Source organism: Euleptes europaea, chromosome 10 (assembly GCF_029931775.1).
Source record: "Euleptes europaea isolate rEulEur1 chromosome 10, rEulEur1.hap1, whole genome shotgun sequence".
In the NCBI taxonomy this organism is placed as follows: Eukaryota; Metazoa; Chordata; class Lepidosauria; order Squamata; family Sphaerodactylidae; genus Euleptes; species Euleptes europaea.
Genome location: NC_079321.1, coordinates 69317687 through 69345372, shown reverse-complemented (window position 1 = coordinate 69345372; position 27686 = coordinate 69317687). Strand labels below are relative to the sequence as shown.

At 46.4% G+C, this 27686-nt stretch overlaps 1 protein-coding gene across 1 annotated transcript; it reads left to right on the top strand.

The window, feature by feature from the left end:
• The first annotated feature begins 1426 nt into the window (after positions 1 to 1426).
• On the top strand, positions 1427 to 25854 carry ZUP1 (zinc finger containing ubiquitin peptidase 1). The gene is made up of 9 exons (XM_056856216.1): positions 1427 to 1667; positions 4293 to 4403; positions 6356 to 6459; positions 10139 to 10307; positions 12102 to 12290; positions 14862 to 15027; positions 16120 to 16274; positions 18498 to 18715; positions 25795 to 25854. The coding sequence occupies exons 1-9, from the start codon at positions 1427 to 1429 to the stop codon at positions 25840 to 25842; spliced, it is 1401 nt and encodes a 466-aa protein (XP_056712194.1). The 3' UTR covers positions 25843 to 25854.
• The last annotated feature ends 1832 nt before the right edge of the window (positions 25855 to 27686 follow it).

The following is a 27686-nucleotide window of genomic DNA, read 5'->3' as shown; positions in this document are numbered from 1 at the left end:
TAGATGATAAGAATAGGTTAATAAAAAAAATATTGGGATTAGCTCCGTTAGCAAAAGTTTATACAATTTATTTTTAGGAGGGAGATGGGGAAGTTATTATATTGTTAAATTAGTGGTATTATTTGTCTTTTTTATTATTACTATTATTTTTAGTATTGGATATGGTTTCTATGTTGATAAGTTAAATGAAGAAAATAAAAAAAATATTTTTTAAAAAATAAACTGGGGCTGTCGAACTTTGGTCACATCATGAGATGACAAAACACACTGGAAAAGACAGTCATGCTAGGAAAAGTTGAGGGCAGCAGGGAAAGAGGAAGACCCAACGAGAGATGGATGGACTCAATCAAGGAAGCCACAGCCTTCAGTTTGCAAGATCTGAGCAAGGCTGTCAAAGATAGGACATTTTGGAGGACTTTCATTCATAGTTCACAGTGGGTAGCCGTGTTAGTCTGTCATGTTAGGAAAGGTTGAGGGCAGCAGGGAAAGAGGAAGACCCAACGAGAGATGGATGGACTCAGTAAAGGAAGGCACAGCAGCCCTCAATTTGCAAGATCTGAACAAGGCTGTCAAAGAGGACATTTTGGAGGACTTTCATTCATAGTTCACAGTGGGTAGCCGTGTTAGTCTGTCATGTTAGGAAAAGATGAGGGCAGCAGGGAAAGAGGAAGACCCAACAAGAGATGGATGGACTCAATAAAGGAAGCCTCAGCAGCCCTCAATTTGCAAGATCTGAACAAGGCTGCCAAAGATAGGACATTCTGGAGGACTTTCATTCATAGTTCACAGTGGGTAGCCGTGTTAGTCTGTCATGTTAGGAAAGGTTGAGGGCAGCAGGGAAAGAGGAAGACCCAACGAGAGATGGATGGACTCAGTAAAGGAAGCCACAGCAGGGATGTACTGAAACGAATGCCAAGTCAGCCCATTCGAAACAATGGGAGAGGCTGCACGGCCCATTGAAGATGATGGGAGCCAGGGTCGCATGGGCTTCACTGGAATACATTGCAGCACAAAAAGAGTTGCAAAGAAAACGTGGGTTTTCTATTAAGGTCCCTTGGCCCAGATGCATTACTCTGGGTCTGGAATGACAAGCAAAGCTTGACGTTGGAGTGGGCCGCAAAAAAAACAACCACAACAACAAAAAAACAACTCACATAGGGATCTGAATTTAAACAAGTACTCATAGGGCGAAAGCGCACGGCCGCTGGAGCCTCCTTTCTTCCCTGTTCCAGCCAGGATCCAGCCGGGATCGAACGCACCTCCTGGCTGCATCCTGGCTGGAACAGGGAAGAAAGGGTGTGAGCTGCGCGTGCGCACTAGGCTCCCTTTGGAACGACGCAGCAGCCCAACCGAACGCGGCGGCAGTCTGGGAAACGCGCTCGAGTTCCGCTTTCCAGCAAAGCGCGCGAGAGCGGAGAGACGGCGCATGCGCCAACGGTCAATAAAGGGCGGTTGGCGTCGCCCCCTCCCCTCTCGTGTTCGGGGCGGTTCCCCTCGCACTGCGGTTTCCGGTTTTTCCTCCTCCCTTTCCGGGTGGTCCAGCGGACTCGGCTCGCCAAGCTTTGGTTCCCGCGGGTGCTTTTTTTTCTTGGGCGGCGCCGGGACGCGGAGGCGACGGATGTCCCGGCGGGGGGATTCTTCCGCGGGCCTCCCAGCCGCCGCTTGCGGTGAGTCGGCCTCTGAAGCGGCCCTCCTCAAACGCGCCGCCCGCGTCGCTGCGGGCGTCCTGCGGCCTTCCCTCCCTCCGCGTTGGTTCTTCCGCACGGGAGGCTTTGCTTTGGATTTGCCGCTCTCTAAATGCGCATTTTCCCCAGCCAAATTGTCAGAACTCAAAAATAAGCCCCCCCCCCCCCGTGCAGGGTTTTGAAAATTCAGAGGGGGGGAAAGTGCATCTAGAGATAACTCACAGTGGGTCGCCGGGTTAGTCTGTCTGCAGTAGTGAGAAAAGGGCCAGAGTCCAGGAGCACCTTAAAGCCTAACAAAGTAGTAGAAAAGGGCCAGAGGCCAGGAGCACCTTAAAGACTCACAAGAATATTTCCTGGCAGGGCAGTGAGCTTTCGTGAGCCGCAGGCGAAATGTTAGTCTTTAAGGTTGTACTGACCTCTGGCCCTTTTTCAATATTTAACATGAATACGCAAGTTAATACTAATATCATATTAATACTTGCTATTGTATCAACTAAATAAATACGTTTTATGATGTGATTCATGAAACAGTATATATGTATTCTCTAGGAAAGATAATCCACAGTGGGTCGCCGTGTTAGTCTGTCTGCAGTAGTGAGAAAAGGGCCAGAGTCCAGTAGCACCTTAAAGACTAACAAAAATATTTTCTGGCAGGGTGTGAGCTTTCGTGAGCCACAGCTCACTTCTTCAGATACAATTGGAATGTGAATCCATCTGTCTTTAATCCACAGTGGGTCGCCGTGTTAGTCTGTCTGCAGTAGTGAGAAAAGGGCAAGAGTCCAGTAGCACCTTAAAGACTAACAAAGATATTTCCTGGCAGGGTGCGTGAGCTTTCGTGAGCCACAGCTCACTTCTTCAGATACAGCTTAGAATGTAAATCCATCTGTCTTTAAGTAGAGGAGAGTGAATTCAGACAAGCATTAGTATGTAAACGTTAACAGTATGTCCATGTGAATAGCAGGCGTGATGGGATTAGGTGTGGTATGCAGAGGAGTCTGTGATGTCCAGGGGAGGGATGGGTGTGGAGAAATCATCATTGGTGATGAGCCATGAATGCAAGGTCTTTATTCAGCCCAGGTAAATTACAGGAATTACAGTTGATATTCAAACTAAAGTCAATGCATTTACCTGGGCTGAATAAAGACCTTGCTCTGGAGCCGCAGTTTTGAAACCCCTGCCCTACCAGAAAATATTTTTGTTAGTCTTTAAGGTGCTACTGCACTCTTGCCCTTTTCTACTACTGCATCTAGAGAGTGGCAGGTTTTGCCCTGGATTTGCCACTCTCTAGAATAGATGCACATTTTCCCCATCTGAATGATGCGGCGGTCAATCAGCATGTGCCGCGACCTGAGTTCGATCCCGACGGAAGTCGGTTTCAGGTAGCCGGCTCAAGGTTTTTTTTGTTTGTTTTTTTTAATATATTTTTTATTTTCATCATTTAATATATCAACATAAAAACAATATCCAATACTAAATAGTTATAATAAAAAACAACAAATAATATCACTAATTTAACAATAAAATGACTTCCCCCTCTCCCTCTTCCATCTAAAAATAAATTGTATAAACGTTTGCTAATGGAGCTAATCCCGATATTATTTTTAACCTGTTCTTATCCTAGCCAACATTATTAAATCAATACCTAATATAAAATTAATACAAAGTATAGATAAGGGATTAGATCAAAGAATATCCTCTAAATGATCCCATTGAAAATTGATTTTCACAGTAAATTCTCCAAGCCTCCCATTCCCCCCAAAAATGTACGTTATCACTCTGGTTTATCAAAGCTGTAAGCTTCACCATCTCAGTCATTTCCAGCATCTTTTTTATCCAGTCTTTTTTGTCTGGTATCTCGACTGCCTTCCATTTAGCCGCATATATCAATCGTGCGGCCTTGGTGGCATAAATCAAAAAAGTTCACAACCTGAGTTCGATCCCGGCAGAAGCCGGTTTCAGGTAGCCGGCTCACGGTTGACTCCAGGTCGGTAAAATGAGGACCCAGCTTGCTGGGGGTAAAGGGAAGATGACTGGGGAAGGCACTGGCAAACCACCCCGTAAACATAGTCTGCCTAGGAAACGTCGGGATGTGACGTCACCCCATGGGTCAGGATTCGGAATGATCTGGTGCTTGCACAGGGGACCTTTACTTTAGAAGCACCTTTTCCTCATCTGAATGCTGTGGCGGTCAGTCTGCCTGTGCAAACTGAACCTCTTGCTAATGAATAGCTAGCTGATGTCCTCTCAACCTGCTTCCTGTGCAGGACAGCCCAGTAGTCTGGTGTTCATTCGGAAGGAAGCCCCGCATTGTTCACTGTGGCTGACTTCTAGATAAATGTACCTAGGATTATAGGCACAGGTACCAGTTCCACTTCTGTTGCCTAGCCATTCCAGCTTCGTGTGGCACAGCCTTGTGGTATTCATCTTTACTTGAAACAAAATCCCACTGATTTAAATGTTGGAAACCCCCCCTTTTTTTGCCTCTGAGCAGATGAAAATATGACAGCAGTACTCCTTCATGCTGATCTAAAAAATAAAAATATTTATTTTGACAAATGGTAATCTAACTAGTTGTTCACTGGATACTATTCCCCCTTTTTCCCTCAGAAAATGATCAAGAGTTGTATGAATGTCCACTGTGTAACCTTGTTTGTAATGACTACTCAGTTCTACGGGAACATGTTGAGTTGCATTTGGAGGAATCCAGTTGTTCAGAAGGTAAGGGGGAAGATTCCAAAATATGAATGGTACTTTTAAAAATTTAAAACCTTCTGTCATTCAGGAAATAGCAGTATCTGTACACAAATATGTGTGTTCTCTTCTTGATTTTATTAACGTAGGAAAAATGAAACCCCTTAACGTAGGCTTTGATTGTCCTATATCAGTGATGGCGAACCTTCCAGAGACCGAGTGCCCAAACTGCAACCCAAAACCCACTCATCCACCGCCAAGTGCCAACACGGCAATTCAACCTGAACACTGAGGCTTCATGCCCTCCGTATGCCAAGCAGACGTTCCGCCCAACACCCTGGAGAGTCGGGGGAGGGGCCGTGGCTCACCTGCTACCCGAGATCCTTTAACTACAGTGGCTGGGGACTTATCCTGGATCCTCTGCATGCCAAGCAGAGGCTCTTCCCCTGAGCCACAGCCCCTCCTCATGAGGCTGCCTTATCCTGAACCACCCAGACGGGCAACGGCTCTCCAGGGTCTCAGGCAGAGAATGACTGCCCCCCCCAGAAGCGTGTCCAGGGCGGGCCGCCAAGACCCAGCCCAAACCAGGACTCCCCTGCATCCCGGCACCCACCCGTCCGCCGCCGGGGAGCAGGAAGACCCACCACTGCCCAACCCCCGTCCTGCCCAGAGCCCCCGAGAGTCGCGACAGAGTCCAGGGGAGCCAGGCAGGGCGGGCACGAAACCGCCGGCTGCCTGCAGCACCTGTCCCACCGCAGCCCAGCTGGTCAGCGGTCGACCGCCCCCACCCCCAACTGCTCCAAGGCCCCCGGGAGATGCAGAAGCATCGGGGGGGGCCGGGCGGAGCAAGCGTGGGGCCACGGGCCCGTCGCCCCACCCCCACCGCAACCCAGCTGGGGGGGGTGGCAGGGAGAGGAGGCGGTGCCTGCCCCGTGACTGGGACGGCGTGGTCCATCTCCCTGACGGGGGGTGGGGCGATCGCAAGGGCCGGGGGGCTATGCAAGGCAAGCGGCCGATGGTGCGGCCCCCGGGGCAACAACCCCGCCCTCGCTCCAGCCCAGGCGATGGGCCCACCCCTCCCCATGCCACTGCAGGGCGAGTGGGGGGGCGCGCTGGTGGCCATAGGTTGGCCAATATGGTGCTATATCAATAGTTATAAAACTATTGAAACTAGAAAAAGAACAGTAGCGGCACCAAGATAATCTTGTATATTCCTTTCCTTCTAGGGAAATATTGAAATTGTCAGAAACATATATTATATGAAATATATTATACTGTGTTTGAAAAGTTGTACTTTGCTGGGAAGATCTCTAATCTGCATCTTCAAAAATTCTCAACTTTCTGAAATCTAATAGAATTTCTGTTGTAAAATATGGCATATAGTAAGAGATAATTCGGCATCCAGCTATTCAAAAAATTTGGTTGCTTGACCCATTATTTTTAAAGCATTCCCTTTATCAGAACCCTTGTTGCTGCCCCGCAGAGTGATTAATATCAACAGGTTTAATACATACTAATTACAATAAAAGGTTAATTTAATAGTTTCACTACCAGTTACCTTTTACAAGAATTATTGTAACTTTTAATATTAAGTAAAGTTTGTAAAGATTTGAATTACTCATTGAACAATTATTCTCTTTGGCTTTTATCCTGGAACATTGGGGTCAATGTGCCATTATAGTTTTTAATGAAATTAACATGGAAATAAACAATAATTATTGAAACATTCTTATTACTAGAAATTTTGCTATAATGTCGTTTCAGAAAGTAAGCAGACACCTACTGATGTGCTATGAGCCGCCCTGCGCCTGGCTTTGCCGGGGAGAGCAGGATGTAAGAGCAAATAAATAAATAAATATTCTTGGAATATTTAATTGTAGTCAAAGAGTAGGGGGTCATTTGCCATCCCTACTGCAAACCAATTAAGTGAAACCTTATTGGAGCCTTCTTTTGTTTTATATGATCTGGTGTAACAATAGGAAGAAACAAAAATGATCTAGAATTGGCACAGCATATCCAGAATGAGGAAGTCAGACAACGGAGAGAGGCTGTGAGACAAGAGAGAGACTTTCAAAAGCTGCAAGTATGTTGACAGTCTAACTGCATGATGTATTAGATGCCTTATTTGCTATAAGTTTTTACTTTAGTACTGTTTGCAGAGAAGTACAGAGGTCATCTGCTGTTTTCTGAAAAAGTATACTACTTGTGTGCATACAGTTCTGGCAAATGCTTATTAAACTCTTGGAGCACGTGGAGCAAAGGGTGCACCCCTGTAATCAGAGTGCACCTACAATACAATCCTGTGCAGTTACCCCAGTCTAACCCCTTTGATTTCAGTGAGTGTAAACTGGAGTGACTCTGCAAAGGACTGTACTGATAGCAGGCCACAATATGACAGGGGAGGTAGCTTATTTCTTTCATTGTTGTCCCTTCTTAACAGAGAGGTAATGAATTTATTTCAGAAGCCTGAAAATGTCTTAATATTTTCTAAATATGTAAACATTTGACGTCTGTGTAACATCCAGTGATGCCTTGCCTCTCTGGGGACAACGTAAAGCAGAATTAAAGCCTCAGTTTCATCACTCTCTCTAGCTGCTCTTTGGGGAGCTATTTGCTGTATGGTAAGATCTCATCCTAAGATGCAGGCAGTGTGGGGGTGGGGATGCCTGGGTTCCTTCAGGGCACTTAAGATTTATTTATTTATATAACACATTGTTATGCCACCTTTCCACTCCATCAGGGTCCCCAAGGCAGATACGCTGTGGTTTTCACAGGGATGCATGTGGGTGACCGAATGGGCCTCTATAAGGTACTCTCAGCCTTCCACATAGCTCCAACTGGATTATCTACTTGATTGAAGCCTCCTCTTGTCACCCTGACAATGCATAGCGCTTAATATGATGGTTCCCATGCAGATAACAAACGCCACAAACCATGCAGTCCACAGATATGGGAGGATATCTTCTTATTCAAGGGCTCCCCAGGAATGCAGATAAAGATGACTTTGTAAATTAAGAAAAAATACCCCCCGGTAAGCCTGATGGCGACTGAAAATGCTCTAGAAAGCACATTAAGTTAACTGAGTGTCAGTTACAGAAAATGCAGTGAGGGTGACATTGGCCTGCTTTACATTGAAAGTTTATAAAGGCCCTCTGAAGGGGATTTGAAGACTGGGATCTCAAATTATTCTTCTGTTCCATGATCCCTTGCAGTCCCCTGAACCTAGTTACCAGAATAAAATAACTGTGTTTTGATTGATTCATTTGCCTTTGTAACAGTCTTGTCAGCAAACAATGAATTATTCACATAATAATAGGTTGTCAGTTTTGTCTGATGTGTGGCACTCCTCTTGCCCATCCACCTCTCCACCATCTTGCCACAAGCCCTGTGCCCTCTGTAGGCATCAAAATTGGAAGCAGAAGCAGTTGCTGTTCCTCTCTTCCACTGGCAGCACCTCTCACAGCCTTCAGCTGAGCCTCCTTCTCTCAGGCCATCATTGGGAGTCTCCCTTTTTTAACTTCTGTTGTCTCCACCCCTTAGACCAGGGGTGTCAAAGTGGCTGCCCACAGGCCAGATCTGGCCCCCGGAGGGCTGCTCGCCGGCCCGTGAGCCAAGACAGCCCCCCCCCACCACCACCCCGTACTCTTCTGGCCGTGCCTGGCACCAGTGGGGGCCAGGCTCGCCCTCCCCGCCGTCACCACTCCCGCCACCCCCACCCCTCACACTCAGCCGGGCGTGCCTGGCACGAGGGGGGGGCAGGATCGCCTTCCCCACCCCACTCTCCCGAGCGATCCTGGCCCAGGCGGGGGCCAGGATCGCCTTTCCCACCACCACCACCCCACTCTCCCGAGCTATCCTGGCCCAGGCGGGGGCCAGGATCGCCTTCCCCGTCACCCCCCCCCCCCACTCTCCTGAGCAATCCTGGCCCAGGCGGGGGCCAGGATCACCTTCCCCCTCACCCCCCTCCACTCTCCCGAGTGATCCTGGTCCGGGCAGGGGCCAGGATCGCCTTCCCCGCCGCCACCACCCCACTCTTCTGAGCGATCCTGGCTCGATTGCCTTCCCCGTCACACACACACACACTCCCGGGCGGTCCTGGCTCGATCGCATTCCCCGTCACACACACACACTCTCCTGGGCGCAGCCAGGTTGCCGCTTGCATGGCGGTAGACCTGGCCTCCCCATGGGGACTTTCTCCTCCCCCCCCCAAAGGTCAGGTCTACTGATTATGGGCATAGAAACCAGTGGGCAGACCTGGCCTCCATGGGGGGGAGAGGGTTCAGTTGGGAGGCCAGGTCTACTGCTATGCAAATCAATGGGTAGACCTGGCCTCAGTGGGGGGAAAAACCCGTCTCCATCCAGAGGCCAGGTCTACCCATTGGTTTGCATGGCAGTAGACCTGGCCTCCCGACTGAGACTCCCATGGAGGCCAGGTCTACCCATTGGTTTCTATGGGCCACCATAGACACCAATGGGTAGACCTGGCCTCCGTGAGGGGGGGAAGCTTCCCAAAGGGGACTCCCCCCACACACACACATGGAGGCCACCCATGTTCGGCCCGACCAACAGCCATTAATGTTCGATCCGGCCCTCCTCACAAATGAGTTTGACACCCCTGCCTTAGACAATCTGGCCTAAGAGGCCAGTTACCTTCATTACCTCTTTCCCTCACCTGCACCTCGTCTTTGGCCCGCCCTTCTCAGATTCCTGCCTCTTCATTGCAACCAGGCAGGATAGCCAGAGGGCTACAGAGGGTCCCTTCCAACTCTATGATTCTACAGGGTTTCGGTCCTTCTTACCTTGTAGCAAGCCTGTCCTCCCATTGCTTCCAGCAAACTTGGACTGTCCACTGGAGCCTGCCCTGGTAGTATCATCCCCACCCCTGCCAGGCCTGCCCAAGCAGTCCCAGCCTTGCTGCTGGCCTTGATGGGTGAGGCAGCTCTCAGATGTTTCAACCTCTGCTCTCCTACCCCCAAGGGCACCAGGACATGTCCAGGTTAGGCTTCGGCAGCATAAGCAGGGGAGGTGGACATCATGTTAGGCTTGGCTAGCTTGGATGCTTGGTTTTGGGCCTCTAGACTGTCCCTACTTACAAGTTCCCAAAATCTCCATCTTATGAAAGGACTGTCCTATGGATAAGCAAAAATAAATTTCAGATAGGACAGGAAGACAGATGTTACAGATAGAATTCTGTTAAAAATAGGTATTAGCTCATCTTTATTCTTTGAGATGAATTCTTTGAGCGGAAGTTTCTATCAAGCTAGTTTTCAGTAACTGAAAATTACAGGTTATGTTAGTCTAAGACTAAGGTCTGATCAGGAACAGGTCAACTTCCATTGTAACACAAAATATGACATGCTGATATCGTACATGGATCTGTGTTTACTAAGGGAGAAAATTAAGTTTCTAGTAATAAATGCATGTCATAATGGGAGTTTCAAACTGTCTGTTCTGTTCAGTAATGGAATGTGGGTCATTTTAATATGCTAGGCAACTAATGATGATTATTTTGCTGGACAAATGCTACCCACAGAGATTGAATGTGAATGCCTGACTTTACAATTTTCTCTCTTACTTTGGAATATTAGTATCACTTTTAGTTGAATGGTATCTGTCTGTAGAAAAATAAGGGCTTAGTTTTATAAGGTATTATTAAACAAAGTGATACTTCCTGATGTTAATAACTGACATAGTGTGCCAGTTAAATTGTGTGTATTGTTCATGCAATATTCATACAAACTACTGTAATGTATCCTTAACAGAAACGATATGCCTTGGATGGTTCTGGTGGGTGCAAGCAGCAATCATTGAAGAACATGGAAAAGGAAGTAACTCAGGGAAGAATGCCACCTTCTAAGAATCAAAAGAGAAAAGCTGACCTGATGGACTTTTTGGCTGGTGGCACTGATGATGAAAATACACAGACTTCAGGTCAGTAGTGCAGAGAATGGGAGCCTCCTCAGAAGCCTGATTTAAAGTGACTTGGAGTAGTTCTTAACAGCCACTGTTGATTAAGAGTTGGCTTGTTCTGGGATATGGATGCATACATTAGAAATATCTCTCTGATCTGTCAGGACAGAAATAAAAATTGGGCCTCAAGATCTTGTCTAGGCATGGCAATTCTTGTAGTCATTATTACGTATAGTAGTACTAAAGTATATTGAGTATGGTTCTTCCACATTTGGGGACAATTTGTCAGCCAGGAGATCAGACACACGACAGAGTTTTTAGATATTCTAGCATATGTGTGCCATTTGTTCTCAAGATATGTGCAATTTAGTTTTCCAGATAAAGAGTTGATTCTGTGAATAGTAACAGGAAATATGGACTCTGGCTGGCTCGTGTATATGTTATGATCCCTATTTAGTATCATTGCAGGGTTTAGCACATTACTCGGTCTGCCTGTGTAATATCTGACAGATTCTGGCTCATTCATTAATAGATTCATGATTTCTTAATGTATAATTCTAAGTCTCAGTGGTGATAACTTGACTGTGACCTGAAGTGAGTGGACCGTTAGCTATACAAAACTGTGAGATTCTGGTTCTGAAGCGCAGGGTGGCTATCTGCCTGGCTGTTTTTTAAAGACGTTCCCTTAATAAGTCGACACTGCGTTTTTATGCATTAGCTACTGACTTCAAATAAGAGCCCCGTGGTGTAGAGTGGTAAGCTGCAGTACTGCAGTCTAAGCTCTGCTCACAGCCTGAGTTCGATCCCAACAGAAGTTGGTTTCAGGTAGCTGGTTCAAGGTTGACTCAGCCTTCCATCCTTCTGAGGTTGATAAAATGAGTACCCAGCTTGCTGGGGGTAAAGGGAAGATGACTGGGGAAGGCACTGGCAAACCACCCCATGAACAAAGTCTTCCTAGTAAACACCGGGACGTGATGTCACCCCATGGGTCAGGAATGGCCCGGTGCTTGCACAGGGGACCTTTTTTTTACTGGCTTCAAGTAGAGGATCTTTTGCTGACCATTTTGTCATTCTTGCGGGAAGAGTGGGGTAACAAATGGAAATAAATAAATTATAGAGCTTAAAATCCACACATTTAAAGCCCTTTACAGAAGTCTTGATTTATGTTGTATATAGTCAATCTGGTATGATAGCTTCCAATATATTTACTTAGAAGAAAGTACTACTAATTTTAGTGAAAATTGCTTCCAAGTGTGCTATATTGGTTTCAAATCTGAATAAGAGAGATTATTCTCTCTTATTCAGTAAATAAAAGGTTGCAGTAAATTAAAGGTTGTTGTGTCACTTAATGCACTCTACTAATGATCAAAGTATATTACAGTCTGTCTTGTTCACAACCAACCATGGCTGAAGGAAAGATTCAAATAGTGTCTCCTGTTATCCACTTAGACCATACTGGTTCCATGAGCATTGCCGCGTTCCACAGTACCATGGTGTCTGGGATTTTCTTTGCTGTTCTTAACAGCTGCTAACCTAAAATGTTTTATTTTTCTCTGTTTTCAGTACTATTTACAAATGGTAATTACGCACTAATTCCACAAATGCAAACTTAGTAAAAAAAAAAAAACATCTGAATCTCCTCTAGTTTGGAAGACATTTCTATTTTCTGGATTTTTATTAGCACTGAGAGAAAAGAAATAGGACTTTGCTCTGTGTATATCTGTTTTGGCTAGAACGACACAGACAGTACAGTAAACAAATTGACCTATTGTAAGTACCTGTCTCTTCCCCACCCCCTTTTGTGTATTTATTCAGGCATTATCGAAGTGCTCAGCCGTTACTATCATACTAAATGTACAGACATAAAGCGAGTCTGGCTTTCTGCGGGAGTGGATCACTTCCATTGTTCTTTCAGAGACAAAGGCTGGGGTTGCGGGTATCGGAACTTTCAGATGATTCTTTCTTCTCTCCTGAGAAACAGCACCTACCAAGACTGCTTGAAAGGTATGCATTTTGGTATCAAATTGTATTGCACGATTTGCTAGCTTATAACACACCTAGTGAAAGAATGTACTTCTGTAACTGCCCATCCTGCAGCCTGCCTCAGAGAGAGGCTGTGATTCAGTGACAGAGTGCCTGTTTTATGTGCCCAAGGTCCCCGATCCAGTTCCTGATAGCTCCATTAAAAGGGTCCCCGGTAGTCAGGGTGAGGAAAGCTCTTTCTGAAGGAGAGTTGCTGCCAATTGGAGAAGGCAGAACAGTGCTAGGTGGGATCAGTGGTCTCACCTGGTATAAAGCAACTTCTGTTATTAAAAGAAAATATTTCTGCCTTGTGTGAGTTAACAATTCAAATAAGTGAAAATAAGAGCAGTCCCTGGGATGTTTTCATGGGTGGCCAGAAGTATTCAATTAAAATTCATATGAACCTGATTACAGAACTTACGTTAACAGCCTAAATGTATACCAAAATAGCATATTTTATTAATAATAACAATACCCTTGTTGAATTGCATCTTGTTCACATCTGCCCACTTTCCCAATGTGTTCTTATTTCATTGAATTCTATCTCTGTCTTCCGGGGTGTTTGCTCCTCTTCACAATTTGGTGTCAGCTGCAAATTTAATGAGTAGTCCCTCCACCCCCTCGTCCAGATCATTTATAAAAATATTGCGAAGTACTGGGCCCAGAACTGAGCCCTGTGGCACCCTACGGGACACCTACCTCCAATCAGATGAAATACCATTGACAACTGCTCTTTGGGTGCTGTTCTCCAGTTCCCTGTCCACCTAACTATCCTAGAGTCTAGTCTGCAGTGCACCAGCTTACTTACCCATCAGAACATCATGAGGGATCCTGTCAAAAGCTTTACTGAAATCAAGGTAGACAACGTCGATGGTATTCCCATGATCCAGTAAGCTCATCACTAGATCAAAGAAGGAAACGAGGTTGGTCTGGCAGGACCTGTTGGGGACAAATTCATGCTGACTTCCCTGGATCACAAAGTTGTCCTTCAGATGCTCGCAGATTGACCCCTTTAAAATCTGCTGTAGTATCTTCCCTGGAACAGAGGTCAAACTGACTGGCCTGTAGTTTCTTGGGTCATCCTTTTTGGCACTGGGGTTCGTCTGCAGCCTCTTTGGGAACCCTAGCGGCTGCCAAAGCCCTAATTGTCTGAGCCAGGGGGACTTCCTTGGCCTCAGACTATTCAGAGGAGGAGTCAGAACTCTCCTCCTCTTAGGTTGCCAGGGTGCTAGTCAGAGCCTAACCCTAGCAGCCGGGAGCCTTCTCACTGGTCTCCATTTCCCCAGCTTTATAGAGGGCTTTGGTGACCCTGCCCTGGCTCCGCCCTTGCCCCCCCACCAAGGCTGTTGTTGTGAGCCTACCTGGCCAGCCAGGCTTGCTAGCTCACTCTTTTTAGCCTGTATACTACACCAGCTCTCAAACTTATTTCTAGTGCAGGGATGCACAACATATAGCCGCATGGAGTCCCAGTTACAGTTTTGTGACTCAGCAGGCATTGCTGAACTCCATGCCCTCTAGTGGTTGCAGCTCTGAGCAGGGGCCCGCTCAGCACACATCCAGATGCCACTGAAGTTGCACCACAGGAGACAGGTGGCAGTTCTTAAGGAAGTGCCAAGAAATACCTGGGATATGTGTTCCTTAAGGATGCTAGCAACAAAGCAGGAAGCCAGATTTTAAATGCTGCAGTCAAGTAACTCGTGCCTGGGATAATCAGTATTGAACCCTCTGTGGTCTATTTCTGCTATCTTTCATCCACGTTATATTGGAGATTTGTCATCTATATCCATCCATGGAAATTCACTTACCTACATATGGCAAGCTGAAAAAGGATCAAAACACTTAACTATCCGGAATTCACACTCTTGTTGGACCCCGCAGGGACCGTTCTCTGTGGGTTTCTGTGTTCTACAGGACTCCTGAGGATGTTCTCTGCCTAGCAGTTCCGCTTTTGGACTTTCTTGGCTTCTGCATGGTGGACTTGTGGATTTGAATATTACTCCTGGATCCTTGTTAGTTTATATAGTGACTGATACACAAACCTTGTGTTGTCTTTGTTGTTATGTGTTTAGTTCTGTGTATGATAGGATTTTTGGTGGTTATGCATTTCATGTTTTTGGATTATAGTTGGTCTACATTATAGTGTTTTTGTATACAGAGCCTTCGTGCTGCCTTCTTATATTTAGCAATCAAGCGGAGGCTGAAGCGTTAAACTCCTTCTCCCTTGACACAAATTGAGGCCATGTGAGCTTACAATTTGCAGTTTATCTACAGAATGACATGGTGATCTTCAGTGTACCTGTTTGCACTCTTGCCAAATCCGGAAATTCACTGGGCAACCCCAGGTGATGACATGGGTGGGACCTAGCGATACACTTCCACAGTGTGGCATACTTAGTTCCAGTCAGGTTTGATTTTGGCCTGTGTAACTATTTGAGTTGTATTCCCATGCTGTAGCTTGCCCTGTTGATTTATAGCTTAAAATACACGTAATTGCTATTGTATTCTAGCCACAAAATGCTGAATTTAACTACAGTTTTTTTTCCTAATTTTTAGATCTGTCAATTCCTTGCATTCCAAAAATTCAGTCGTTGATTGAAAATTCCTGGAAAGAAGGATTTGATCCCCAAGGAGCTTCTCACTTCAACAGCAGATTACAGGGAACTAAGGCATGGATAGGAGCATGTGAAATTTATTCACTTTTAACTTCTCTCAGGCTAAAGTAAGTACTGCTAATCAAAAGGGAAAATGTTTTATTTTGACTTAACAACAATTAATGCCAGTCATTTCTGAAGGCACTTTTTAGGTAGGATTTCAAATGCAAACTTTTCCTGTGTAGATATGTCATCATTTCCATAGAGATGAGAATATTAAATACATGAGCTGCACTATAATGGGTCAAATTCAGTGCTGTTTGGACTCTGCTGAAGATGTTATTTGAAAAGTCTATGGTGTCAATTAACAAATCCATTGCCTGGATCTCTTCTCCTTGTATAAATCCTTGTAATTAATCCTCTGCTCTTTCCCCTGCTCCTTGTATTTTAGGATCATAGAATCCTAGAGTTGGAAGAGACTACCAGGGTCATCTAGTCCACCCCCTGCACAATGCAGGAAACTCACAACTACCCCCCCCACACCCCCAGTGACCAGAAGATGGCCAAGATGCCTTCCCTCTCATCTGCCTAAGGTCACAGAATCAGCATTGCTGACTGATGGCCATCTAACCTCCTCTTAAAAACCTCCAGGGAAGGAGAGCTCACCACCTCCGGAGGAAGCCTGTTCCACTGAGGAACCACTCTAACTGTTAGAAAATTCTTCATAATGTCTAGGCGGAAACTCTTTTGATTTAATTTCAACCCATTGGTTCTGGTCCGACCCTCTGGGGCAACAGAAAACAACTTGGCACCATCCTCTATATGACAGCCCTTCAAGTACTTGAAGATGGTCATCATATCCCCTCTCAGTCTTCTCCTCTTCAGGCTAAACATACCCAGCTCCTTCAACCTTTTTTCATAGGATCATTCTGCCACTCTTCTGTAGGCTGCCTCTGAGTGAGAACCACTTCAGCTTTTGACAGTAATGAAGTTCTTGCTTCCTAGTGTGTATGCTCGGTTTGGCTCAAATATTATCAAGGAACATGAAACATGTGGCGCAATTCTGTTTGTTTGGCACTAGGGGGCATTAGAAATTCAGGAGAAGGGCTGATTTAATGTAAGACCTAGTAGAATTTCCAGAGACTAATATACTAGTGAAGTATACCAGATCGAACAACTTGACAACTGTTGATGGAGGCTTTGTTGAAACTGTCTTACAGGTGTCAAATCGTTGACTTTCACCAACCAACTAGCCCATCAGGAACACATCCTCGTTTGTTAGAATGGGTGCATAGTTACTACAGTTCAGACGACAAGAATAACGTTCCCAAGTTAGTGTGTACCTCCAAGCCTCCAATCTACCTTCAACACCAAGGTCAGCACAGATTTCCACATTCTTGCTTTTAGATTTTTTTTAAAAAGATACATTACTGTTTATTTCTCTTGCCCAATTCTTTGCTGTGTTCTATGAATCATACTTTGTCAATGGGAAGAAATTCAAATTATACAAGATTTTTTTAATTACCGTCTATGTCTTTCCCAGATGTTAATGAGCTTTGTTGCTTTTTTCATAAAAGTTCAGTTTTTCCTCAGACAGCCCATCTTTTGTGCTATGGCTGTCTTAATGCAGTAAAACATAACTTTCAAAGAACTTCTTTGTACAAGAGAGAACCTGGTTCCTTATAGCTGAATTATATTTCTGTATATTGTTTGTTGTATGAGACCCAAGATTTGTTGTGTGAGATCACACAAAGAAGTTTTTCCACAGTGGCCATATTGCTGGTGCAATTGTGGGTCAATCTGTGCTTTCAGCAGAGATTCCAGATGGCGCAGGGTAATTTTGGTTTTTTTCTGCCATTATTAGGTTTCTCTTTTACACCAGATGGGCATTGAAAGGCCCCACTCTACCTGCTGTCGTGCCACCATAATAATACTCTGTCCACCCTTTGAAATTTTGACACATGGTGGTGCTCAAGAATAATGCAGTTTTTTAATCACTTTAGAGGGGAAAAAACCCTGTTATTTGCTCAGTTGCAGCACTGAGGTATATCCCCTCACACTCCCTTCCTCCAGTCTCACTGTGATGAATGTATTTCTTCCTGTATTTGGGCTCCATTTCAACACTGGGTTGAACAAGACACTGGCGCCAACACCCCCACCCATCTCCATGGTTTTGTATTCCCGCACAATAGTAATTGCACTATAATGTTGCCCCATTAAAAAAACTTACAGAGTTCACTGTGCAAATGTAGAGGATTTCCATTCAAGCATACCGTATATACTCGGGTATAAGCCGACCCCCCCAAATTTGAGGCCAGAAAAGGAAATTTCTTATTGACCTGCGTATAAGCCGAGGGTCAATAAGAAATTCCCTTTACCGGCAATGCTGCGCTCTAAAATGGCGGCCGCCATTTTAGAGCGCAGGGCCCTGCCCCAGGTCGCCCTCCCGCCGGCCTCCAGGCCCTCCCAACCCACCCCAACTCACCCCGACCCCAGTGCCATCCAAGGGGGGGAGGGGGAAGAGCCCCTGAACCCCCTACTTACCGGGAGAGGCGGCGAATCGGTGGCAGCGGCGGCGTGGCCTTCGTGGGCTGGCCGGAGGAAGGCGCCCAGGCACGTAATTGGCGGCGGCGCGGCCGGCGGGGGAAGGCGCCCAGGCGCGCGGCCGGTGGCAGCGCGGCCGGCGGGGGCCTTCTGCCTGCGCAGGAAGGCCCCTGCCGGCCGGAGGAAGGCGCCCAGGCGCGCGGTCGGCGGGGGCCTCCTGCCGGCCCAAGGAGGCCCCTGCCGGCCGAAGGAAGGTGCCTGGGCCCGGCAGCGGCGGTGATGGAGGTAAGTTCCCCCCTCCACCGTATTGACCCGCGTATAAGCCGAGTTCGGCTTTTTCAGCCCTTTTTTTGGGCTGAAAAACTCGGCTTATACGCGAGTATATACGGTAAGACATAATCTTCCCTTTTGGACACAAGAAAACGATTGTCCTGGTAGCATCATGCCCAGAAACATCTTTTCTTGTTGGTTAAGAAAACAAGCAGGGTTCTTTGGAAAGAACAGGCTGTTTGCAACTTGTGTTGGAATCAAGGATGATGTCATGTGGAAATGGGGGGTGGGGGAAGCACCCAAGCTGGGTGGCTGAGATAGGGGAAATCCTTTGTGTGGAACCAGCCCCATAGATTTTAATAAGGTAACAGTAGTTCCCTGTGCACGCACTGGGTCATTACTGACCCATGGGGTAACATCACATCCCAACGTTTACTAGGCAGACTTTGTTTTACACTACAGGATGGTTTGCCAGTGCCTTCCCCAGTCATCTTCCCTTTACCCCCATTTTACGGACCTCGAAAGGATGGAAGGCTGAGTCAACCTTGAGCCGGCTACCTGAAACTGGCTTCTGTTGGGATCGAACTCAGGTTGTGAACAGAGCTTTGACTGCAGTACTGTAGCTTACCACTCTGCACCATGGGGCTCTTTCCATAGATTTTAGTGAGGTAGAATTTTGCATAGCAGTTTTCCCAAAGTGATTTGTAATTCAAATGTGTCCAACAGAAAAATCCATGCTTCCTTCAAAATTATTTTGACTTTTTTGTTTTGTTTCGAAAATTAGGCCATAGTCGTACTATTTTTGGAATAGAAGAAAGAAAGAACAAATCCTTGTGTCTACTAGTATTTGATCCAAGCTGCCCCTCACAAGAAATGCAAAAACTTTTAAAAGAGACTGATATCGACAGTATGAGGATGATTCGGAGATTTGTGGGTGGCTTAAGACATAAACAGTACCAAGTGGTGGCCATAGATGGTGTGTTGTCAGCAGAGGAAAAAGTTGTAAGTATTCATAAGGATCCATGAACTTAAATATAGCATATCTCTATGTCAATGGGAATATAGAACTAGGCAAATTATTTTTCATAAGGGTCTTTGTACTATCCTTATACTTCTTTTTTGGAATCTTCTGTGCTTTAATACACATTTTGGAAAGTAGAGGTAGGAATACATCACCTGTTTTCCCCCCAAGTATTCTCTAGTTAAATAGCTATGAACGTTGCTCTTCTCTCCTAGGGCGTTGTCAAGTTTGCAGTCAGATATGCATCCTATTATATTTACTGATAGGTATGTCCTGTTAAGTTAAATGAGACTTACTCTCAGTGGAATGTGAATAGAATTGCATTCTTAGGCTATTTACTATACTATATTTACTATATTCACTATATATATATATTTACTAATTCCTATTGACACAGGAATTCTGATTCCTGCCCAACAAGAATGTATTCATAGAACAGCCACAGCTGTTATGCATTTATAGTTCTCCAGGCAAAGCTGAAATATAGAAGATCAGGTCTCTAGTGGGGAAGAAGGGTAGGCCTGCAAGCAGCCCTCTCACATTCTGGACTGGCACAATTTCAAAAGCTTCATGTGGATTGTACATTTTCAGTAAATGTATGAGAATTGTTCATGCAACACCCATGTTATATGGAAACTAACTTAATTGGGGCTATGACAGTGATGGCGAACCTTTTAGATAGAGACCGGGTGCCCAAACTGCAACTTAAAACCCACTTATTTATCGCAAAGTGCCAACACAGCTAGAAGTCCACATGGGGCTAGGGGTTGCCAGGTCCCTCTTTGCCACCCGCAGGAGGTTTTTAGGACAGAGCCTGAGGATGGTGGGGTTTGGGGAGGGACTTCAATGCCATAGAGTCCAATTGCCAAAGCGGCCATTTTCTCCAGGTGAACTGAAATAGCGGATCTCCTGCTACTACCTGGAGGTTGGCAACCCTGCATGGGCGGCCGAGCAGGGGAAGGAAAGCAGCTGGAGCATAGCCCCCACCTCTTCAGTTTAGTTCTTTTTCCAACTGTTATCTTCATACAAATTTAAAAAGACAGTTATGTGAGGGGGCTGATGGTGGGGACAGCCCTCTGCACGTGCTCAGAGGCACCTTCAGTTGCATGAACAAGCAGAGTGGAAACCCGAGGCTGGCCCCCGTTCAGCCCTCACCGCCAACCCCCTGCGCTGCAGTCACCAACCAGCCCGCCGCAGAGGGCCGCCCAGGCATCCCACTCCCGGTCCAGCCCCGTCCTGGCTCCGCCTCTTCCAGTCCTCAGCAGAAGGCTTGTCGTTGTCTTCACTTCTGGCGACTGCGGAGAAGGCATTGGGAGCCCGGCGTCCTCAGCCGGGAGAACGAACTCAGGCAAACTCTGTTCTGGGGCGACGGCTTGCGTGCCCACAGAAAGGGCTCTGAGTGCCACCTCTGGCACGTGTGCCATAGGTTCGCCACCACTGGGCTATGACAATGGCACTCAGGTGGTTAATGCACTACAAAATTTTGTTTCTGCATGAGGAAACTGGGTTTTCTCCCACTGAGTTCAGAGTGCATCTTCATCAGCGTGTTTTGTCGTTCCTATGCTCAGGGAGGCAGGATCCAAAAAACCTTTCCTTCCTGTCACATGTGCTAGGACCGCCCTCTGATATCCAGTTCTCCTCCTGCCTTAGAGGGAGAAGCAGCATTTGTGGTTAGCTCTGTAGCAACCCTTCTTTCCTAGCCTTTGCACTTGAATAATTATTCCTGTCTAACTTTATTTCTGTGTTTTTTCTTAGTCCTAATCTTGGTCTGTGTGTACCCGGCAGCCTTTTCCTCTTGTATCTACTGTTTTCCCTCGTCTTTGCCTGTCTCCCCCTCCCCTCCCCCCTCCTCCGTTTACAATATGTCTGAGAGTGGAGATAGGGTTTCAGAGGAATTAATGTCAGGAGACGAGGAGCAAGTTGAAGCCCCCCCCCAACAGCTTTCCCTAGCTGCGTCCAAGAGCTGCAAAGGGGGAAAACGGGCGAATCAGCCCAATTTGCAGGTGGTACAAAAACGGAGCCTCCAGCCAGGAGATGTTCAAAACGGTGCAAAAAAGACGCGCAGGGGCAAGATGCCCGCAACTTCTCTAGAGGTTATGAGGGCGAACTTGATCCCGGCTCCTCTGGAGTTCATGCCACTGGGACTACCCCGGGTAATGTTGAAAATGTTCATTTTTTAATTGCGGAAGTGGGGGAGGGCAACTTAAGTCTGATAAATTTAATGCAGCAGGCATTAAGAGAGGAGTTTGCCCAAATTAGCAACCATTCTTGTGGGGACGTCGCAAGATCCAGAGCCTCATCCCCGGGTTCCAGGGCTTCCATCCACTCTGAGTCAGAACGTGGGGAATGCTCCAGCGACACATACCATGCCTGGCCAACTAAGGCAGCAAGGCAGGCACCATTGTCCTCTTCCAGCAGGAACAGGTCCCCTTCTCCCTCTTCTAGCGATAGAGAAGAGGGCGAGTTCTCCTCAGGAGAAGACAAGGAGGAGAAGGAGACTCAAAATCAGGAACAACAATCCCAGTTATTTGCAGGGGAAGATTATCAGGCGTTCCTGAGCAAGGTATTGGCAGCCTTAGATCTTCATGAGGATGAGGACTCAGAGGCTTCCAAAAGTAAGGCTAAGTTTAGGGGCATGAAGGAATTCTTCACCAGACTGAGGACCCATACCCAGGCTGTGCCTTTTCCTGAATACTTTGAGGACCTTCTCAAAAATGAATGGGAGAAGCCTCTCTCTAACAGACAGCTCCCCACTGCTGTTCGAAGAATGTATAATCTAGAGTCCCAAGCTTCTAACCTCCTTCAGGTTCCCTTAGTTGAAGCACCAGTCGCCGCTCTGCAATCCACCGGCTTACTTTCTGAGGATGGGGCTAGCAACATCAGGGACCCTCTAGACAGAAAAGCTGATTATGCTATCAAAAAGGCCCATGAGGCTTCGGCCGTATCCATAGAAGCATCGGCTACGGCAGCATTTTTGGCTCGGGCATCCATCATGTGGATCAGAAAAATAATTGACCTGACTCCTCAAGACAATAAAAGGGTTCTGAGTGGTCTTATCAGAGTTCTGAAAGCAGTAAATTTTATGGCGGACAACACTCTTGATTCCATGACTATGTCGGCCAGGGCACTGGCAGTTTCCTCTATTTCTAGGAGGGCACTTTGGCTCCGGTCCTGGTCAGCTGACTTTGGTTCCAAATCCATCCTGTTGGGATACCCATTCGAGGGTGATCGGCTCTCTGGCTCTAAACTAGAGGACATACTAGTCGAGACGAAAGACAAGAAAAAGGCCTTGCCAAAATACATAAGGAAAGAAGGTAAGACCTCTTACTCTTCTTCCTTTCGTCCCTTCCGAACCTCTCACACCCTGGCAAGGGGCAGAGCGGACAACAGAAGGAACAACTGGAATTCTGGAAGGGGATCCTTTCACCAGGGCCCCAGGTTTAACAAGGGATTCCAGCCACAACAATAAGTCCAACAGATGTAGTGAGAAACCCAGGAAACAATGACTGCTGGAACAGTCCGGTGGGGGAAAGACTCCAGTTTTTTGCCAATACCTGGGACTCCCTTCACCCAGACACTTGGGTGCAGAAGATTATTCACGAGGGATACAGCCTAGAACTATGCAAATCCCCCCCAAACCGCTTCTTTCTCTCCCCCTCCTCTTCCAAACCGGACAAGATAGCCCGCAGTCAAGCAGCCATAGACCACCTGCTTCAAATCAGGGCAATCGAACCAGTCCCCCAGACAGAACGGTGCGCCGGGGTATACTCAGTTTTCTTTACCGTTCTGAAGAGAAACAGAGATTGGCGCGCAATCCTAAATCTAAAGTACATCAACAAATTTATCCGGCTCAAACTTTTCAGGATGGAGACACTCAGGTCCATCATAAAGGCACTCCGTCCCCAAGCGTTTCTGATGTCGATAGACTTGACGGAAGCGTATTTACACATCCCCATCTACCCTCCGCTTTGCGTACAACCTCAATCACTGTCAGTTTCTGGCCCTCCCATTTGGTCTCTCATCGGCCCCGAGGGTCTTTACCAAGGTCCTGGTGACGTTGGTGGCTCACCTGAGAGAGGTAGGGATCCACGTCTTCCCATATTTAGATGATATCCTGGTGAGCGCTCCTTCAGAACAACTGTCTTTACAGCACACGGAGACCGTCCTCAAGGCTCTAGAACTCCACGGTTTCCTGGTAAACCGGATCAAGAGCACCCTCTCTCCGTCCCAGTTCATTCATCACCTGGGGGTGTTCATAGACACGAACCAGAATGCAGTCTTCCTTTTGCCAGACAAGATTTCCTCCATTGTCAAGTTGACAAGGACAGTGATTCTTTCCAAATTCTCCGGCCTGTCATCCTTTGTCAGACTGCAGGGGAAAATGGTGGCATGTATAGGGATTGTGCCATGGGCTCGCCTCCACATGAGGGACCTGCAATGGTTTCTCAAGCCATTTCAACTGCAGATAACTCAAAAGAGGAACCTACACCTCACTGTCCTGAGGCAAGTGAAGGACAGCTTAAGGTGGTGGACCAGGTCCCACAACCTAGCCAAAGGCCAGAACTATCTCCCGATCTCTATGATCCAGATTTTCACCGATGCCAGCTTGGAAGGCTGGGGGGCGATTCTGCAGCAACAAGTAGCACAGGGTCGTTGGACACCAGAAGAGAGTCACCTCCACATAAATTGGCTGGAGTTACGGGCAATCCGGAAAGCCTTGATAGAGTTTCAGCCAAGAATCAAGAACAGTCACATCCTGCTGAGAACAGACAATGTCTCAGCAAAAGCTTACATAACCAAGCAAGGCGGGTCTTGTTCCTCCTCCCTTCACGCAGAAGCCATAACAACTCTGAATTGGGCAGAGGCTCACTTGGCGTCCATCAGGGCAGAGCACAGAAAAGGAGTACTAAACAAGCAGGCAGATTGGCTCAGCCGACAGCAGGTGGACAAGGGGGAGTGGTCCTTGAAGAGAGAGACCTTCCTTCAAATAACGGAGAAATTCGGAAGACCCATCATGGACCTCTTCGCAACAGGCGAAAATCACCAGCTCCCAAGGTTCCTGTCAAGATTTATGCATCCAAGGGCAGAGGGAATAGACGCACTGTTGTCCCCGTGGCCATAGGGTCTCCTTTATGCATTTCCACCTCTACCAGTGATCTCCAAAGCTCTACGAAAAATCAGACAAGAGAAGGCCCTGGTCATCTTCATAGCCCCTCGATGGCCCCGACGACCTTGGTTCGTGACACTGAGAGAGCTATCGATCCAGGAGCCATGGTCCCTACCTCCAGTCCAGGACCTTCTCCAACAGGGCCCCTTGGTACACCCAGATTCAGCCTGGTTAAAGCTGACCGCCTGGCTATACCTCAGAGATCGTTGACACCATGTTGAAAGCCAGGAAACAATCCACCAGGTGCATATACGATTTTTCCTGGAAGGCCTTCGCTAGATGGTATGGGAGAAAACATACTGATCCTGTGACCATTTCCACTGGCAACTTGCTTGACTTTCTCCAAGAGGGATTAGCTCAAGGGCTGAAGGCATCTACTCTCAAACAACGGCAATCGCGACTGTTGTTCCCCAATTGGATGGCTACCCAACGTCAAGGCATCCCCACATAGTCACTTTCTTGAAAGGAGCCTCGGCCATCTCTCCTCCGACAATTCATAGATTTCCGACTTGGAGACTTCACGTGGTACTCCATGCTCTGACTCAACACCCATTTGAACTTTTACGGGAGCCTTCCCTGGGTTCTTTAGGATGAAAGTTCTCTTCCTCACGGCTGTTACATCAGCTAGAAGGGTGTCGGAACTGGCGGCTTTGTCATCTATAAAAAGCCTCTGCGTCTTCCACATGGATAAAGTAGTACTACGTCCAGATCAGGCCTTTATCCCGAAGGTAAATTCTAAGTTCCATAGATAACAGGAACTCCATCTTCCATCCTTTTGCCCTCATCCTTCTCATCCAAAGGAGAAGAACTGGCACACTCTGGACGTGAAAAGAGCTTTACGGATCTTTTTGAGAAGGATGGAACCTTTCCATCGCTCAGTCTTTATTCGTTTCTATTTCATCACCCAATAAAGGTTGCAAAATGTCAAAGGCGGCAGCTATCAGCAAGTGCATCAAACAGTGTATCCAGCTGTGCTATCAACTTAGCAACATACCAGTGCCGTTAGGAATTACCGCTCACTCAGTCCGCAGCGCCGCTACTTCAGCAGCATTTGATGGCCATGCATCCGTGGAAGAAATCTGTAAGGCTTCGACCTGGTCGAGCCCTTCTATGTTCATAAGACACTACAAGATAAATGACTATTCTTCATCCAACGCGGCATTCGGCAGGAGAGTCCTCCCGAATGTTGTATCAAATGATCAATGAAGACTCCCTCCCAGTGAACGTCAGCTTTTGAAGATCCCGCTGATGAAGATGTACTCCGAACTCAGTGGGAGAACGGAACCTTGTAAAGGATCAAGATGAAGAAAGTCAAGTGTCCAGATAAAGCTGAATTTTTTTAAAAAAAAATTAAATGGGGAAACAATATGTTATATATAGGAATAATAAATAAGGGGAATTAGAATACAGTATTTTCATGTTCTGCTTGTTACTAATTCTTGGTTTTAAGCTGTGTTTTTTGCAGTGGCTGCTCCTTGTTCTTTTGGGTGCACATCTGTCTTTCTGTTTTTAAAAATTCTGCTATGGAAGTCCTCAAACTGGATATCAGAGGGCGATCCTAGCACATGAGACAGGAAGCAAAGGTTTTTTGGATCCTGCCTCCCTGAGCATAGGAACAACAAAACCCGCTGATGAAGATGTACTCCTCCCTCAGTGTAGAAGGAACCTTCACAGGTAAGCCAAGGTTCCGTTTTTTACTTGAAGAACTATTTAAAAGTTCTTTTGAGATGTACATCTCTTATTTCGAAAAAATTAGCCATTTTGAAAATATTAGCCATTTTATTAAACCTATTTTACTTGTCTGTTATGGTATAAACTAAAACAATAATGCTAGGTTGTGACTTGTCTATTACAATAACTATTTCCCCTCCTTCCCTCTCATTTCCTTAAAAGGCCCGTCGGCAGGATTCTCAGGTCTTCGAAGCTCAGAAAATTCCTTGAAAGATGGATCACTGCAACTTTTTTTTTTAAAATGAAAGTTTTCTGATGCATTCACAACAGAAATATGTGGCATATACTTAGTGTGGCATGTACTCAGTATCTCAAATATTGCAAAATAAAATTTTGAAAAATTAAGTTGTGCACGTGATCTCTATGTATCAGATTCTAAAGAAGGACAGCAATGGACCCTCAGTTCATAAACACGTGGCTGGTATAAATTAGGACATCCCACATTCAAGGCTACAGTGAAAGAACAGTGCCTAACTACTGTTTTTTGCACAATTACTACTGCTTCATAAAAAAGGGGGGGTCAAGTGCCACTGCCATAGCACTATTTACTTAGAAGACTGCTAGGTTGCCTCTCCAGAAGCCCACTCAAGGCAGCTCACAAAATAAAATACGGCACAAAAATGGTCCATTGAAAATAAAACAACACCTAGCTTAAAATATATATTCATAAAACAATCCTCAGGCTAGAAGCAGACCATAAAAACAACTTTTAGAAGGTGGAATCCCTTAGTTAGCCTGGCTAAAAATGTTTGGACCTGGCATGTAAATCAAAGTAAAGTGCACATCAGGTGAGCCTCGAGGGGGAGGGTTTTCCAAGAGCAAGGTGCCGTCACTGAGGAAACCATGTCTCTGTTTGCCACCTGCCTGTCAGACTTTGCCCTTCAAGCAAAACTGGCTCAGGCAAGACTTTGAAACAGGTTAGGCTTTATTAGGGGTCAAGATTGGACAAAGTCAGTAGTTGACTGCCAGTTTAGCAGAAGAAGGCGACTAATGGAGAATAGGATTACAATACAAGGTTAAAACACATTGCATGGTGTCACACAGTCCAGTAGAATCTATGATAAGAGTTCTCAGGGCAGAAAGTCATAACAAAGTATAACAAGGCATAACAAGAGTGCAGCTGTGAGCCTGTGGTAAACAGGATGGGCACATACCACACCAGTAGGCAGAGATAAACTGTACAGAGCATGAGAACCAAAGGACACATGACTGGGGCCTTGTCAGACAGGCCTGAAGTAAAGTCAGGCCAAGATGCAGAGCCAGGCCTGACACTGCCTCTGAAGGTTAGGGCACAGAAAGCAGGGCTTGTGAGGAGGTCCTAACAGGTGGGCTGGACAGTATGGGAGGAGGCAGTTTTTCAGGTACCCAGACCCCAAGCTCTTTAGGGTCTTGAAGGTAAGAATCTCAGCACAAAGGTGATGCCGTCCATGTATCCTGCCCTTGATAGTAGCCAGGCTGCTGAATTTTGGACCAGTTGAAGTTTCTGTACAGTTGTCAAAGACAGCATCCTGTAGAGCGTCTTGCAGTAATCTAACATGGATGCTATCAGAGCATGGCCTATCAGCAGTTAAAAGGTGCTACAGGCTAAGAAGGAAAACTGAGCCCAGTTGTTAGCCAGGATTCCTCAGTCATCCCATGCTATGAACATGCTCCTTCAGGGGGAAGGCAACTGTCCAGGACAGGTTGTTTCCTCAATCATTGGGCCTCTCGGTCCAGCAATGTCTCTCAATCTTGCCTGGACTGAGCTTCAGTTTATTGGCCTGTATCTACTTCAATTTTCTCCCAATACGTGTTTAGCCTCTTCACAAACCCAATTGTGTAATACCAAACTCTCTCTTCCATGGCAATTGGACTAGGGAGGAGGAATCTGTGTAAGAGCGGAAAATATTGCAAATAGCAGGTATGGAATTCCATTATTGGTGAGTATACATTCTACTATCTGCTTAGGGATCTCATAAACTTTAAAATGAATATTGTATTTAATGGGGAAAGGAGGGGTTATATTACCGGGTGTCACAAGAATAGGTGGGTGGTTTTGGGGTAGTGGGCTATTC

Coding starts and splice junctions, on each gene's coding strand:
- ZUP1 (XM_056856216.1), top strand. CDS start 1,427: ATGCGCCAACGGTCAATAAAGGGCGGTTGGCGTCGCCCCCTCCCCTCT. Junction 15,028..16,119: donor TTAACTTCTCTCAGGCTAAA/GTAAGTACTGCT, acceptor ACTGTCTTACAG/GTGTCAAATCGTTGACTTTC. Junction 16,275..18,497: donor AATCTACCTTCAACACCAAG/GTCAGCACAGAT, acceptor TTCGAAAATTAG/GCCATAGTCGTACTATTTTT.